General features: G+C 38.5%; 1 protein-coding gene across 1 annotated transcript in view; it reads left to right on the top strand.

The window, feature by feature from the left end:
• Positions 1 to 2,181: 2,181 nt before the first annotated feature.
• Positions 2,182 to 13,739, top strand: part of ITGBL1 (integrin subunit beta like 1) — a 201,082-nt gene continuing 189,524 nt past the window's right edge. The window contains exons 1-2 of the mRNA XM_081046458.1: positions 2,182 to 2,479; positions 3,408 to 3,625. Coding sequence (XP_080902584.1) covers positions 2,382 to 2,479; positions 3,408 to 3,625 — 316 coding nt within the window. The 5' untranslated portion in view covers positions 2,182 to 2,381. The remainder of the gene's footprint in view (positions 2,480 to 3,407; positions 3,626 to 13,739) is intronic.

Raw genomic sequence — 13,739 nt, 5'->3', positions numbered from 1 at the left:
TTTCCCTCAGAAAACATGACTCATTTATTAAAAGTCCCATGTTTTCATTGCAAATTCCTATTCAGGTTTTGGAATTGATGCTTCTCATCTACTATTCCCATATTCTGAGTCTCCAAGTTTTCAGAAGTTGTCAAGAGAACCTGTTCCTACATCCTCATATTGTTACACATGGCAAAGAAGTAATGTAATGCCAGAACTTGAATGAGTGAATGTAGGTATCACCCTTAGAAACAGGCATCTGTAGCCCCAGCCCTTGTCCAGGGCTTTGTGAGGCTTCTCAAATTATGATGTGCAAATAGATTTCTCAGGGTATTATTAAAATGTACTCTGTGATTCAGTGGGTCTGGGGTTGGGGCCTGAGAACTTGCATTTCTAGCAAGTTCTTAGGTGCTGCTGCTGGTTCACAGGTCTCACTTTGAGACTGATTGATTGAGTTGCTTCCTCCTGACACCCGCCCTCCCCACAATATGAGTAGTTCATATGATCCAGGGAACCTGTCAAGCCAGAGTCTATGTCACTCCTTCTAAGCCACACTCTAGGAACCTAAGACTCCAAGAATTTTCTCCCTAGACCTCTCTCTTGCCTATGCACACCTCCCCCCAGTACTGCTGCCCCATTGTAGATTCAGCCACCAGTGTGTGCCTGTCTGTGCCTAAGCGTTGACAAAGGGTCAGCAATTTGGAGGAGGCTTAGCTGTGCGGGCTGGGGTGTTCCCCAGTCAAACCCCTTCCTGGTGCAGATGGAGACTGAGGAACTCAGAGAAAGGGGCTCTGTTCAGGGGACCTTCATTTGCCTTCTTGCCCCAGCCAGCAAATGTTGGGGGTGGTCTTATATCTGTTGATATAAATGACAGGGATAAATCCAATCCTGTTATAGCTTATTCCTGATTTTAAGGTCCTAGAATCACAGCTTGGATGGTTCTATTTCAGGAGGAACCATTGCATCTAAAGTGCTTTTCTTAGAGCAAAGGAAGAATGCTTTCTTCTCTTTCATATAACCTTCCACAATACTTTCCCCAAATGACCACATAATATAAGGGACAGTATGTGCGGTTTGAGGTCGCACAGATTTCAGCTGAAGTCTCACTTTAACTTCCTGTGTAATTTTTTGAACAGCTCAGCTACTTTTGAGCAAGAGGTCACTCTTTGTCCTCAATTTCTTGAACTTTAAAATGGGAATAAGAAAACTTCCCCATTCTCTTCCACCCCTTCCCCATTTCCACCCAACTGATTTCTATTCATCCTTTATCCCTTAACTCAAGTGCCACCATCCTGCTTAGATCAGGTGCCTCTAGCTAATCTGGAAGTAATTACAGTCCTTTTTCATTGCATTTGCAACCCTCTGTCCTTTTATATTTTTGTTTTTGTTTTGGTTAAATGCCCACTGGATTCCCAGATCAGGGCTCATGTCTCCTTAATTCCCTGTGTCCTCTCTCTCTTACACAGAGCCTGATACCTCCCAGATGTTAAATTCATGTTTGCTAAATGAATAAAGAAATGTGTGGTTATTGTCACAACTAAAGATCAAATACATTAAGTGATGGGTACATAGTAGGTGCTTAATAAGTGACACTGATGAATTTTCAGTGCAATTGATACTATAATTAGACATTTTGTTTTGTTTTCTCTTAGTTGATTCATGGGGAAGCCTGGGGTGAATTTGAGACAACCACAATTTGAATTGCTCAAGTCAAGAAAAAAATGTGGTGTGATAAACTACTGGTTCGAACCACTAGAGTCAACACACTTTTTAAAGGCTTAAGAAATGCAAGACACAATTTAAATCAAGGGATAAAAAGTACAAGAAGAAGTTTTGTTTGTCAATTTTGCTTGCCTCCCCCTCCCCCCCCCACAGCTCATCTCCCAAATAGTGCAGCTTCTTCAAAAGCACGCGGTGAATAATTTCCTACTCAAGTGTTCACACTGACATCACCAGCCTCCCCCTCATCCTCCCATCTTGGGGATTATTTTATCTGTCCCTTCAATATTAGCCAGCCCAAATATTCTGCTGTCAAATATTTCTGGGGCCTGTACTTGAGGAAAGAAACGATTTTCTCAAATTTGTGAACAGGACATTTCTTTTTTAATGTCAAAATAAACCATCTGCTTGTACAACTGTTTCTAATTACTTTCCTGCCTAGACTCTCCACTGGAGGGGTTTGGCACCAGCACCCCGCCCAGAGCGGTGCCGCTGCCCAAATCCTCGCAGGCAGCTCATCAACGCACTTGCAGCTCCGGGTAGAGACCTGGACCCGCGCGCCTGAGTGTCGGTGGGTCTGTCTGCCTGGCCATCTGCTGGTGGTACCTCTCCCTCCTGCAGCCTCCTACTGTGAGCCCCACCTTGCAGAAGCACAGCTCGCCTCCACAGCCCGGGAGCCCAGCATGCGTCCTGCAGGCTTTAGGAACTTCTTGCTGCTGGCCTCCTCCCTCCTCTTCTCCGGGCTGTCAGCTGTTCCTCAAAGCTTCTCGCCATCTCTGAGGTAAGTTTGGTTTGTTATTCTTTAAGACAGACCTGCCCTGCTTTGCGTGGCAGGGCTCAAGTTTGCAGGATGGCTGCCCTCAGCCAAGAGCAGTTATGAAGTTGGACATGGGATAAACTGTTTTCAACCTGTTCCTGTTTCTACTTATATCTATTCTGTGTATTCCTTTACCTCTGTCCTTTTGTTTTTACATCAGAAAAATAGAATCATTGAATAAATAAATAACTTCCTTCTATCCAATGCATATCAGGAGGAATTTCTGCAATGAGTTATAGATACTCCTATGGGTATCTATATGTTTTCACAGCCTATCAGGCAGAATTATTTCATGGGTCTGTATTACATTTAGTATTACATTTTGTAGGAGACTTTGAGGCGCATTGCAAAACTAAACGTTTTAAAAATATGGTTTATAAGCGCTGCTTAATGCAACCTTGAAAAGCATTATACCCTACGCTATCATAGTATATATAGCTCTTTCTATATATTTATGTCTCTGTCATATAAAATAACTGCCTCTGGCCATCAGATAGCAATGGACTTTTCAATGAGAACTGAAAAGTCAGCTAAATGTCATACTTTGGACTAATTTGTATTTAAATGTGCATATAAGATTCAGTGATAAATCTCCAAGGAACAGGTTGGATCATCTCTGTCCAACGAAAAGGTGGTCCTATTACTCTGTCCAACGGGAAGGTGGGCAAGTCACCACTTAGACATTTTGGGTCACGGCCATTTCTCAGGTGATAGGCCCTGGTCAGGGATAACACAGCTCTCCTAGAGGGAGATTGGCCCCCAGAGAAATGTGGGGCCTCAGGGATTGTCTGTTGCTACCTGGGTGGACAATGGGAAGAAACATGGGCTCAGAGGAGTAGGGGCAGTGTCTGTGCCTGACCATGGCCTTGCTGTGGTTTGTCACCCCTTGCAGAAGCGGGCCTGGTGCTCTGTGCAGGCTCTCCCAGGCCGAATCGGAGCGCCGGTGCCGGCCACCGGGGCAGCCCCCAGGGGGCACTCTGTGCCACGGCCGGGGCCGGTGTGACTGCGGTGTCTGCATCTGTCACGTGAGCGAGCCGGGCGTGTACTTCGGGCCCTTGTGTGAGTGCCACGAGTGGGTGTGCGAGACCTACGACGGGAGCACCTGTGCAGGTAAGAGAGGGCTCTGTCTCCTCTCCGTGACACACCGACACCCGTGGGAATGAGGAAGAACTTCCTTCTGCAGTTTTTGTCATTTCCCCTGGGACAGAAGGGTGGGGACAAATCTCTTCTCACATAGACATCAAGGAAGTTATTGCCACCCTTGAAGGTATTCTTTTGCTAATCGTTTCCAGAAGCATGTCTTATAATACTTTCCTCCACCCTCGGGCCAAACTTAATTGGAAATAATATTTGTAAGATCCATTCACTTAATTACAAGTTTCACTTGCCTCTATTTTTGCTTCTTATTACAAACTAAATCTTTCAACTTTCTCACAAATGGAGTTATTTTGATGGGCTCTTCTACCCCAAACACAAATGTTAATCATAATATTTGCAGGACATAAGCTTGTGTTTTATTTTCACTAAGGAAACACAGAAATATTTTTCTAAATTCCAGAGGGCAGGGGGCAGGTTGTGTATGGAACTCTGATTTTCCCTCTCATATCTGACATATAGTTCACATTCATAAGTACATATCAGAATCTGTAACACGGAACAAATAAGCAGGCCTGTATTTATTTAGAAGCGGTTGTCTGCATATTGTTTTAGATGCTTGAAATTTTTAGCTGCAGTGAAACTTGGTATTTGTGAGTGGAGCGAAAATAAATTCATTTCCATTGCACATTTTTAAGGAGTGATTTGGGTCCTGATATTGGAAAGGGTCAAGATACTTCTTCATAGAGAACACCCTTCACCTCTATCAGTTTTATATCAACATGCCATTTACTTAAAACCAAGAACCTCGATTAGGTCATTGTGAATGATACAGGAACTTCGTTAGTACAAGGGCAACACAGTGCATTCCAAACAGGGTTTGGGAAATTTGTAGGAAAGAAAATCACAACTTATTTTACCCACAGAGTAGCTAAGAATAAGTGTCCAATACTAACATGCAGAGATCAAGAATGAGTTTATAGCTACATGTTTTTTTCTTGGCACCTGGGCCCAGAAGTGCATAGAGCGAATACTTAATATGCAGGCTGTTTGGCAGTGGAAAAAATAGTCCTATCAGTAATTCAGAGGGGCACAGATGTTTCTATGTGATTTGTTTACCCAGTGAAGGCTGCGGCTCAACACTTTAAAAATAGTGAATGCCACAACTTGTTATTTTAACTTCGTCAGCCCCATAAGCTGCCGTACTATTAAGGGCAGCCCTTTGGAATGAAAGCTAAGTATTGTCGAATATTTCATTCCAAATTCAACTTCTACCTAGCTTCTCTGGATTTTATTACCTCTGGCAAGTTCTCTTCAATATCATGAGTTCTGAACACATTTTTTAGGGCCTTTTGTATTGTTCTTTCATTGGAAAAGAAGTAAGATGAAGTCTTCAACCAGTCAAACTAGCTCTGGGTGCCATCAGATAAAACTCCCCTATTCAAGAAGCTTCTCTGGTTCCTTTCTGTAAAATAATGTGGAGGGAATGCTGTGGTATATAGTGCTCCTGTTTATCTCCCAGGGAAAGTGAGTTGTTTACCCGTAACATCTTAGTCACTGCATTCTTTCCTCCCAGATACAATATGCAGCACTGAGTCATCCATGGCTTTGTTTGCTTATGTGTGCATTCCTGTAGAAGGCGAACTGCTTCACTGTATTTCAAGACTGAATGAAATAACTGCGGTCATTTTCCATTCTCATCATTCTGATTGACACCCCTCGAGGCCTACTCTACAGGGCCTGGTACAGAATCTGCTCCTGTGAGTGCTCTATTTGCCTGGCCAGTGAGGAAATCCTTACACACAGCCCATCCGGCTGCCTTGCCAGCTTGCCTGCTTATTATGTGCTTTAAGTGTAGCTTCTCAATTCCATCTTCAAGAAATAGTTGCAATATCATAGCTAGTAAGACAGAAACATAGTAGGCTATCTATGTTTTTATGTGCACCGGGGCCTTCACCTCTATAATGTCTCTGTAGGTCTTTTCTAGAAATACAATAGCTTCCAGGGACTTCCTCAACCTCTGTGAAGAAAACGAAACCCTGCTCTGGTAGTATATCATTGAATGGTTAAAACTATGGACCCTGGAGGAAATTTTCCAGGATTTAAATCCCAGCCCCACTACCTAACAGCTGTATCAACTTGGGCAGTTACTTAAACTTCCTGAGCCTTGATTTCATCATATATAAAATGGGATAATAACTAACTACATTACAGAATTGTTGTGGTGAGGTTTACTATATGTAACACACTCAGAATAGTGTTTTGCACAAAGTCAGTGCTCAATAAACATTAATATATGTATACGCATATAACAATATTATTGCAGCAATGCACAGAAAATGAGCTAGTATGGATAGATAGATGGACGGATAGATGGAGAGAAAGATAGATAGATAGATAGATAGATAGATAGATAGATAGATAGATAGATAGATAGAGGTGAATAGAAAGATAGATAGAGATAGAGATAGAGATAGAGATAGAGATAGAGATAGAGATAGAGATAGAGATAGAGATAGAGAGATAGAGATATAGCCTGGTTTTGTGCTTGTTGAACATTTGATTCAGTGAAAGCAATTCAGTTTTCTTAGTGTAGTCTGGGCCTGTTGTTATTGATCCAAAGCTCAAAAGGTTGAGCAAGGATAGCTATTTTGACCCAGCCTCAGAGCAGCTGTATGAGATACACCATGCCCTTTTAAAGTTAAGTCCACTGGGATTCTAACACTGTGAATCACAAGAAACATACTTATTTTAGTTTGAGCTGGTTGAGGGTGATTATGTTTATGTGATCACAAGTGGTCTATTTCTTCCAGTGTCTACTTGTTCATGGCACATACTTCTTCCTTAGACTTCCATAGCATAAAGCTTGGCCCAACAATTATTCCTGTGGGTATAATGTTCTAATAAGGAGCAACCAAATTTTGGTGATATATGTCTTTGAGAACAGTAAAATGTTTGGTTACATAAAAACATACTTTCAGTTAATATTTCAATGCATCTCTGGAAACCCCCTTGAACAGCTATGATTTCATTTAAAATATTGGTTTGTTAAAATTTTTTTCTAGTCACTATTGATTTTGAGAAATATATATATATCTCACTTAAAAGAGTTGCAGTTTTAGTAACTGGGAAGAACTAACTGAATTCAATTTAGCAAACACTTATGAAGTGCTATATATCTCTGTTTGCTGTTGAAGGGCATATAAAGTTGAGGAACACATGACAGCTTTCCATTGAGTAGGGAGGTTAATAGAAATACCAAATACCTATAATGCAAAGCAGGACATACTTCCTATAAATTTCAATGAGGGTTCTATTACGGCAGGAAGTTAATAGTGTGGTGAAGAGTCTTGAGAAAGAGGCAACACTTGACATAAATCTTTTAGAGAGGTTTTTAATTCAAAATGGGGGCTGTTGAAATTGTGACTGAATCAAAATTTAAGCAAAGGTTTAGAGACAGAAAAAGATGTGGATATATTTGGAGAATAGTGAAGGATTCTAGGTTTGGCTTGGCTGGATCTTAGGGCTGTGGGGAAAGTAGAAGGTATATTGAGAGTTACAGTTGGGCATATTGGGGAGGACTTTGAATATGGAAATGAAGATTGTGCTCAGTTAAATAGCATATAGGAGCTATGAAGTGGCTGAATATGGGAGCCATATTTAGTGGCTCATGAAAAGTAATGTGGTGTCTGAGGGCATGGCAGGTTTGGGTAGACACTTGATCAGGAGGAAATCAGTTTAGATGCCATTTAAATTATAGTCCTACTGTGAGAGAATAAGGATAGAATCATGATGAATTTTAAACACTGTTGAAAGGAAGAATCAATATGATTTAGTACCCAAGGAGGAGTAAGATGATAAGTCCTTAACTGGGACTATGGTAGAGCTGATGAAATAAAGAAGTCAGGATTAAGAACCATATAACTCCTAATCAATGTTTAAAAGTTCTTAGTACAGAATACACTTATTTTTGTCTGAAATTTCTGTGAAATGAACAATTATTGCTAGCAGAATAAGAGTCTGGACTTTATTGACAGGAGATCTGGGGCTAGATGGGAAACTATTCTGAATTGTTAACTTAGGTTAACTTGTTTTGTATCATTAACCCTGAGCCAGTCATTTGATTTCTCTGAAACTAAGTTCTTTTTCATGGAACAAAATCTTACGTCCTCCAGAGTATTATTGAGAATAATTTTTATATTTATGTATAAATATTTAATATCCACATAATTTATGCATTTATTCAGACTATACACATTTATTCAGACTGTACACAAAACATGCTTATAAACATTGATTTACATATATATAAACACACATGATCTAAAAATAATTTAAATACATGGAAACTCTCCAATATATAAATATTAGTTTATATATTCTAATATATATATATATACTAATGTATATATTCCAATATATATATATTAGTTTATATATTCTCCAATATATAAATATTATGTAAATATTTATATAAAACATATAAATTTTTTTCTTGCAGATATTTTTGATTGTTATACTATTAAAGAAATAGTATGTGATTTTTCATGAGAACTGGATTTTCTGGCTCTCTATTGTCTTAAGATTGTTTGACTTGCTTTTTCCTCACAGTTGCATTTTTCTTAGATGGTTGAATAATTCCCTCCAAGAGTATTTTGTGACATCACTCTTTGACTTTTTTTTCTTAGTCATTTTCCATCTTTCACCTCTCTCCCTTATTTGAAACTCTATCCTGTTCTTCTTGCCCACTCCTTTACCTCTGCCCAGCCCCCCTTGGTATTTACAAATCTTTGCTTTTTTATGCCCCCTCTCAGACCCTGGGTGGGACATAGAGCATATAAAAGCATTATTTTCTCTTTAACACCCTCTCCAGTAAAGGAATGTGTTGAACAGACAGACTCAGATTGTCTCCTTTCCTGTGTTTCCATTGTGGTCCCATTTCTTGTAATTTTGGAGAACACATTCAGGATTCCCCCAGGACTAGCTCATCCCCGTCACGCAAGCCTCTTGTTTGAGCTCTACTCTTCTAGATTCAATCATTTTGGATAAAAGTATCTTATGTTAGCCCAAGTAACACATAACAGTTAAAGATTTTCATCCTGAAGAAAGTGCCATACCTGAACATTGTTTTCTCTCAACTGATTTCTTTATTTGGACAACAATATGCATCTCTACCAGAGACCAACATATGTTGGCTTCGGACCAGGTCATTTCCACACTTCAATAATCTAGAAGAGTATATTTATATTATTATGGTACTTAGATTAAATAGTATCAGTGTGACAAGTTCATCAGTTATTTTTTAAGTAAAATTTCCCTGGAAAGAGAGGGCAACAGAAGAAAACAAAATTATTTGTTTTATAAGTTTTAAATTTGCAAAGCATAAACCTCCTTCAGAGGATTCTCAAAAGTCTTCAATATATCTTGAGACATGATGCTATAATGGCCTAAAAAGCTACCTAGCTCTCTGAGCTTCAGACACAGGTTGTTAAATCTGACCTGTGACTTGTGATGCTCAGGGTTTAGAGGTGGGTGGTCAATGCCATAGGAACAGAGATCCCAGATATGATATGGTCCTTTGTCTGAAGAATTCCCTGTCTGAGGGGTGATGAAGTAAGACAAGACAATTTCCTACGTTCCATTTTGCCAACTGTGGAGCTAGTTACTCAAATGCTTGCAACTGCTGTTTCCTTAGCTATGAAATGGGGACAATAATAGTACCCATGAGGATAATAATAATGTCAAAACATAGGAGTGATTATTAAGTCATTGCAGTTATTAAGCTTGGTTATGCCAGATGCCCCTCTCTTACTCTAGCTTGATACTCGGTCCTAGGATATTTACTACCCCCAAAACAACTCTCCTTCTATACTGCATCTTCCTGCAGGTTTAAATCTACACTTCACATTTCCTCCTTTGACTGTCAGTGTTTGGAACTGTCTCACCTGGGACAACATGTTTGCTCCATAGTGTCAAGGCTGGGTGAGATTTCAGCCTTGGCCAACGTGAGGACGAGACTGAGGAACTACCTCATTGTGTCATGCTTCGACTCACTGCATGTGTTTAAGTTTCTGACACTTGTTTCTGTCTCAGGAGCTTGACTTTCGTGTCCCTGTTCTTGCAATCATTACCCTGATTTACACCATCACAACTGATTGGAAGGAAGGTTTCAGAGCCACATGCTCCATACTGTGATTAATCCTTGAATCTGGAATTCTTTTCTTTTTTCTTTTTTGTAAACATCAAGCTTTCTGCAAATTCACAGGGTTTACACTCAGTGCATTTCTGCTTCTGACTTTTACTTCCACTGAGATATCTGTATTTCCAGGTTATTCTTTCATCTCCTCCAAAATCTTGATCTTAAGTGGGTTGATCCCAGAAATCACTTCTTCAACTTACAAAACGGGGAACAGCAATACAATACAAAACACAATTAAAAAAAAATCTCACTTTCACAAGGTTTTGAGTATTTAGTAAATAGTAATGAATGATCTGGAGACTTTGGAGGTGGGGTTGTGTAATCACAGGAATGTAAACAATATAAGATTGAAGAGTGGTCATTTAAATTCTTAAAACTTCCAGTTTTTCAACTCTTCTCCCTTCTTAGAGCTAAATGTGGCCAAAAAGATGTAAATAGCGAGCTGACTCTCAATGAGGTATTTCTTTTGCCTGTCCACCTTCCTTGCTGCCTGGAATTCACCTGGAGTTCCAGCAGCCTTTTTGAATCAAGAGATGAATGTGGCGGCCATTTATGAAGATGAGCCACCAGACAGGAACCTAGCTTTTTAGAGACATTGTGGAGCTGCCACACCAGCCCTGGACTGCTTGCTTATAGACTGCTTACTTATAGACTGCTTTTGTACATAAGAATAATAAACTTATGTCTTGTTTGCCCTGTCATTTTGGAGTTTTCTGTCATTGGTAGCTAAATGCAACCTTATTTAAAATAATGGTTTTATTCAGAAAGTTCAAATCCATTAAAACAGGGCAAGAGTAGAATATACATAGTGGTTGAGAGCTTGAGCTCATTAGACCAGTAAGGCTGGGCTCCATGCCAGTTTACTTACTATGTGGACTTCAGCGATTTGGGTAAACTCTGCAAGACTCAGTTTGCTCACATCTAAAATGGGGTATGAGTACAATAACACTCTGGGCAAGGTTATTGCTAAGTTAAGATAACACACATGAAGCACTTAATAGAATAACTGATACATAATTATCACTCTAAATGACAGCTATCATTACTGTTGTCCTTAAACCTAGAATCCTAGAATCTCTAAGGGAATTCGTCCAAGAAAAAAAGGAACATATCTTTGCTCTAAATGTATTACTAGTAACTAAGTGACCAGTTATGGACATATGTTCCCTGTACCTCTTAATATGGTCAACATATACCCCTTTTTTTGCCTAGCAGTTTTTAGGAAGTTATTGTTTGTAGGAAATGGTAGTGTAATATTTAAACATCTGGTTACCAGAAATGAAATTACGAGAGAGAATACAAAAATTCTTTACATATTTAAATACTTAATTTAAAAAATTATATATATATTTAAATATATATATAATATATAATATAAAATATATACATAAAATATATAAAAATACATATTTTATATATATTTAAAAGTTATTAAAGCAATGCATGTTTGCTACAAAGAGCCAAACATCGTATATGTGTGAATACAAATTAATGCAGTGGGTTTGCATTTTTACAGAGAACAGGTTCCACATCAGCACAGAGATCAGCCATTTGAAGTTTAAATATTGCCTTGACAAATCTCTAAGGAAGGTTCCACCCATGTTTGAGTTCATTACACAATCTCTTAGTTAATCTAGCTCAGTAAATACTAATAAATGAGTGTTTACTTCATGGCTGGAAGATATTTTTGGTTTTTGGCTGGGTATTAGATGAAAATAAGCTGGATTGTTCTTTTGGGGCCACTCAGCCTGGTTAGATGCTCACACCAGGAGATACACACCAAAAACCTCAGCCCACGGAGGTAACATCATTTTCACACTCCCATTTCACTCCCATGTGGGGCCTCCACTCACTGAATGGAATGACAGAATCTCTACACTACTGAAATTATTATTCCACCTCCCTTTATTGCCTAATATATACCTTATATGTCTAAGCACATATAATTGAATTCAAGTAAGTTAAATATGTGGGTGATGTGATTCCGCTTTAGTCTGAGTCTTATTCATAGCTTCCAGAGCTAATATTGAATCTAGGGTATATATTTCATATTTCCCATGTTTATATAAATATGTGTGCTATAAACATACATGCACAGCCATGTTTTTCTCCCTCTCTTGCTTTTTCTTTAAGACTATATCATGGCCTTCATTCTAGTTTAATAATGTGTATGATTAAGCATTCTAATAGGCATGTGATGTCATATAATATGGATGTATTACTTTATTAAACTATTTGCCTATTACTGAACATTCAGGATGTTTCCAGTTATTGTTGTGTGTTTTATTTTTTGATATAGGAGGATTTTAAATAGTATTTTCAAACTCCAATTCTAAACAGTATTTTCAAACTCCAATTTAAAATTGTATACACACGTTCATACACATACATGCACACAGCTCCCTAGCACTCTGGCTCTTGCACTAGAGTAGTTGAATTTCAAGGCACAAGGAAGGGAGTCGCCAACCAACAGATGTATTAATAAAAGTGTCTTCATACGTTGATGATCTTGGCAAAGGGAAACTTCGAATCAGGTGGAACTAGGAGATTTGAAGCCTCTGTCCTTAGGGAAATTTGGATTTCTAGGCTTGTCTGGGATTCAAGGTCAAGAGTCACATTTGAGAAAGGGGAGATGTATAGTACTGCTGGTACTGAGAGTTCCAGAGGGGTTTTCTATGGCATATTTAGGCCCCCACATGGGTAAATTCTCAAGCTATTTCTCATTAACTCTTAAATTGATAAAGACGGAGAGCTGCAAGAAGATTGCAGATCTCATTTTCTTTGGAAAAGAGTGCTTTGTGTTTCAAGGATCACATTTCCTGGCAAATAAGAAACTATATTTTGTAACAGAACTCATTCTTCTGTCTGTTCTAAATCATCTTACTTAAGGCTGGGTAGAAGAATGACGGCTTTATAAAGGGAAAAGAAAAATAAGACCTTTATAAGGGTTCTCACTGGCTTGACCTTGTGTCACCCCCGTCCTAATTTGTGAGGTAAGATAAGTTCCTACGCCAAGAGCCCTGTCATCCTAATTCATAGTCACTAGTTGAAACATCAAATTATTCCAAGTGAACAGCTATCCACTGTAGTTTCCTGTTTCATTATTGTATCTGCATGCTTCCTAGAATATGGCAGGCTAAAAAATATTTTTAAAAAGAAGTCAATGAGTTTTGGTATTGCTTAGAAACTTCACTTACAGCAGGGCATTCCCTGTAAATTTGTGATTTAGTCAGTTGGGGAAAGTAAGGAGCCAAAATCCGCAAATCAAAACATGGCAAATGTATTTCCTAATTGGTTAGTACTGCTTTTTCAAAGCTATCATTTTCTGCTGTGCAAAATAGTTAGACAAAACTACTTATTTTTTTAAACAAAATGACTTGGCCATTTAAGCGTTCTCCTCTCCAAAACACAAAAGACAAGTTACAGTCTCTTTTTTTTTTGCTTTCTTGGTCAACACCATTAGTTATACAAGCTCCAAGAGCAATCTTAACATGAAAATAATTCATTTATTTTAAGAAAGAAATATTTGGTTTGTTAGTAATGCAATGGATAGATTTTTCTCAATTGCTGCTTGAATGGATTAGAGCCTTAAATTAATGTTGCGTTAGTAATACAAGAGAATAATGGGAAAATATCTACTTATATCCAAGTATGCTTTGCTGGAAAATATTTTCTTAAACATGAATTCATTCAATTCTCATATAATTGTTAAGAGATAGTCAAAATTATTATTGTCCAACTATCATACTAAGTAACCCTGAGAAGAAATCTGTCCTCTAAATCATTAGACAGCTTCTCCTCAAACCTATTAACGTTGTCCTGAAACCACAAATTTAGGGAAAACATTTTCATGAAATTGGAGGCCTGAAATTAGAACATACTTTTTAGGAACTTCATTTATACACTTAAAAATATATATTCTGTGGATTT

The sequence above is a fragment of the Rhinolophus hipposideros genome (genome assembly GCF_964194185.1).
Source record: "Rhinolophus hipposideros genome assembly, chromosome: 4".
Classification (NCBI taxonomy): Eukaryota; Metazoa; Chordata; class Mammalia; order Chiroptera; family Rhinolophidae; genus Rhinolophus; species Rhinolophus hipposideros.
This window is presented reverse-complemented; position numbering and strand designations above follow the sequence as displayed.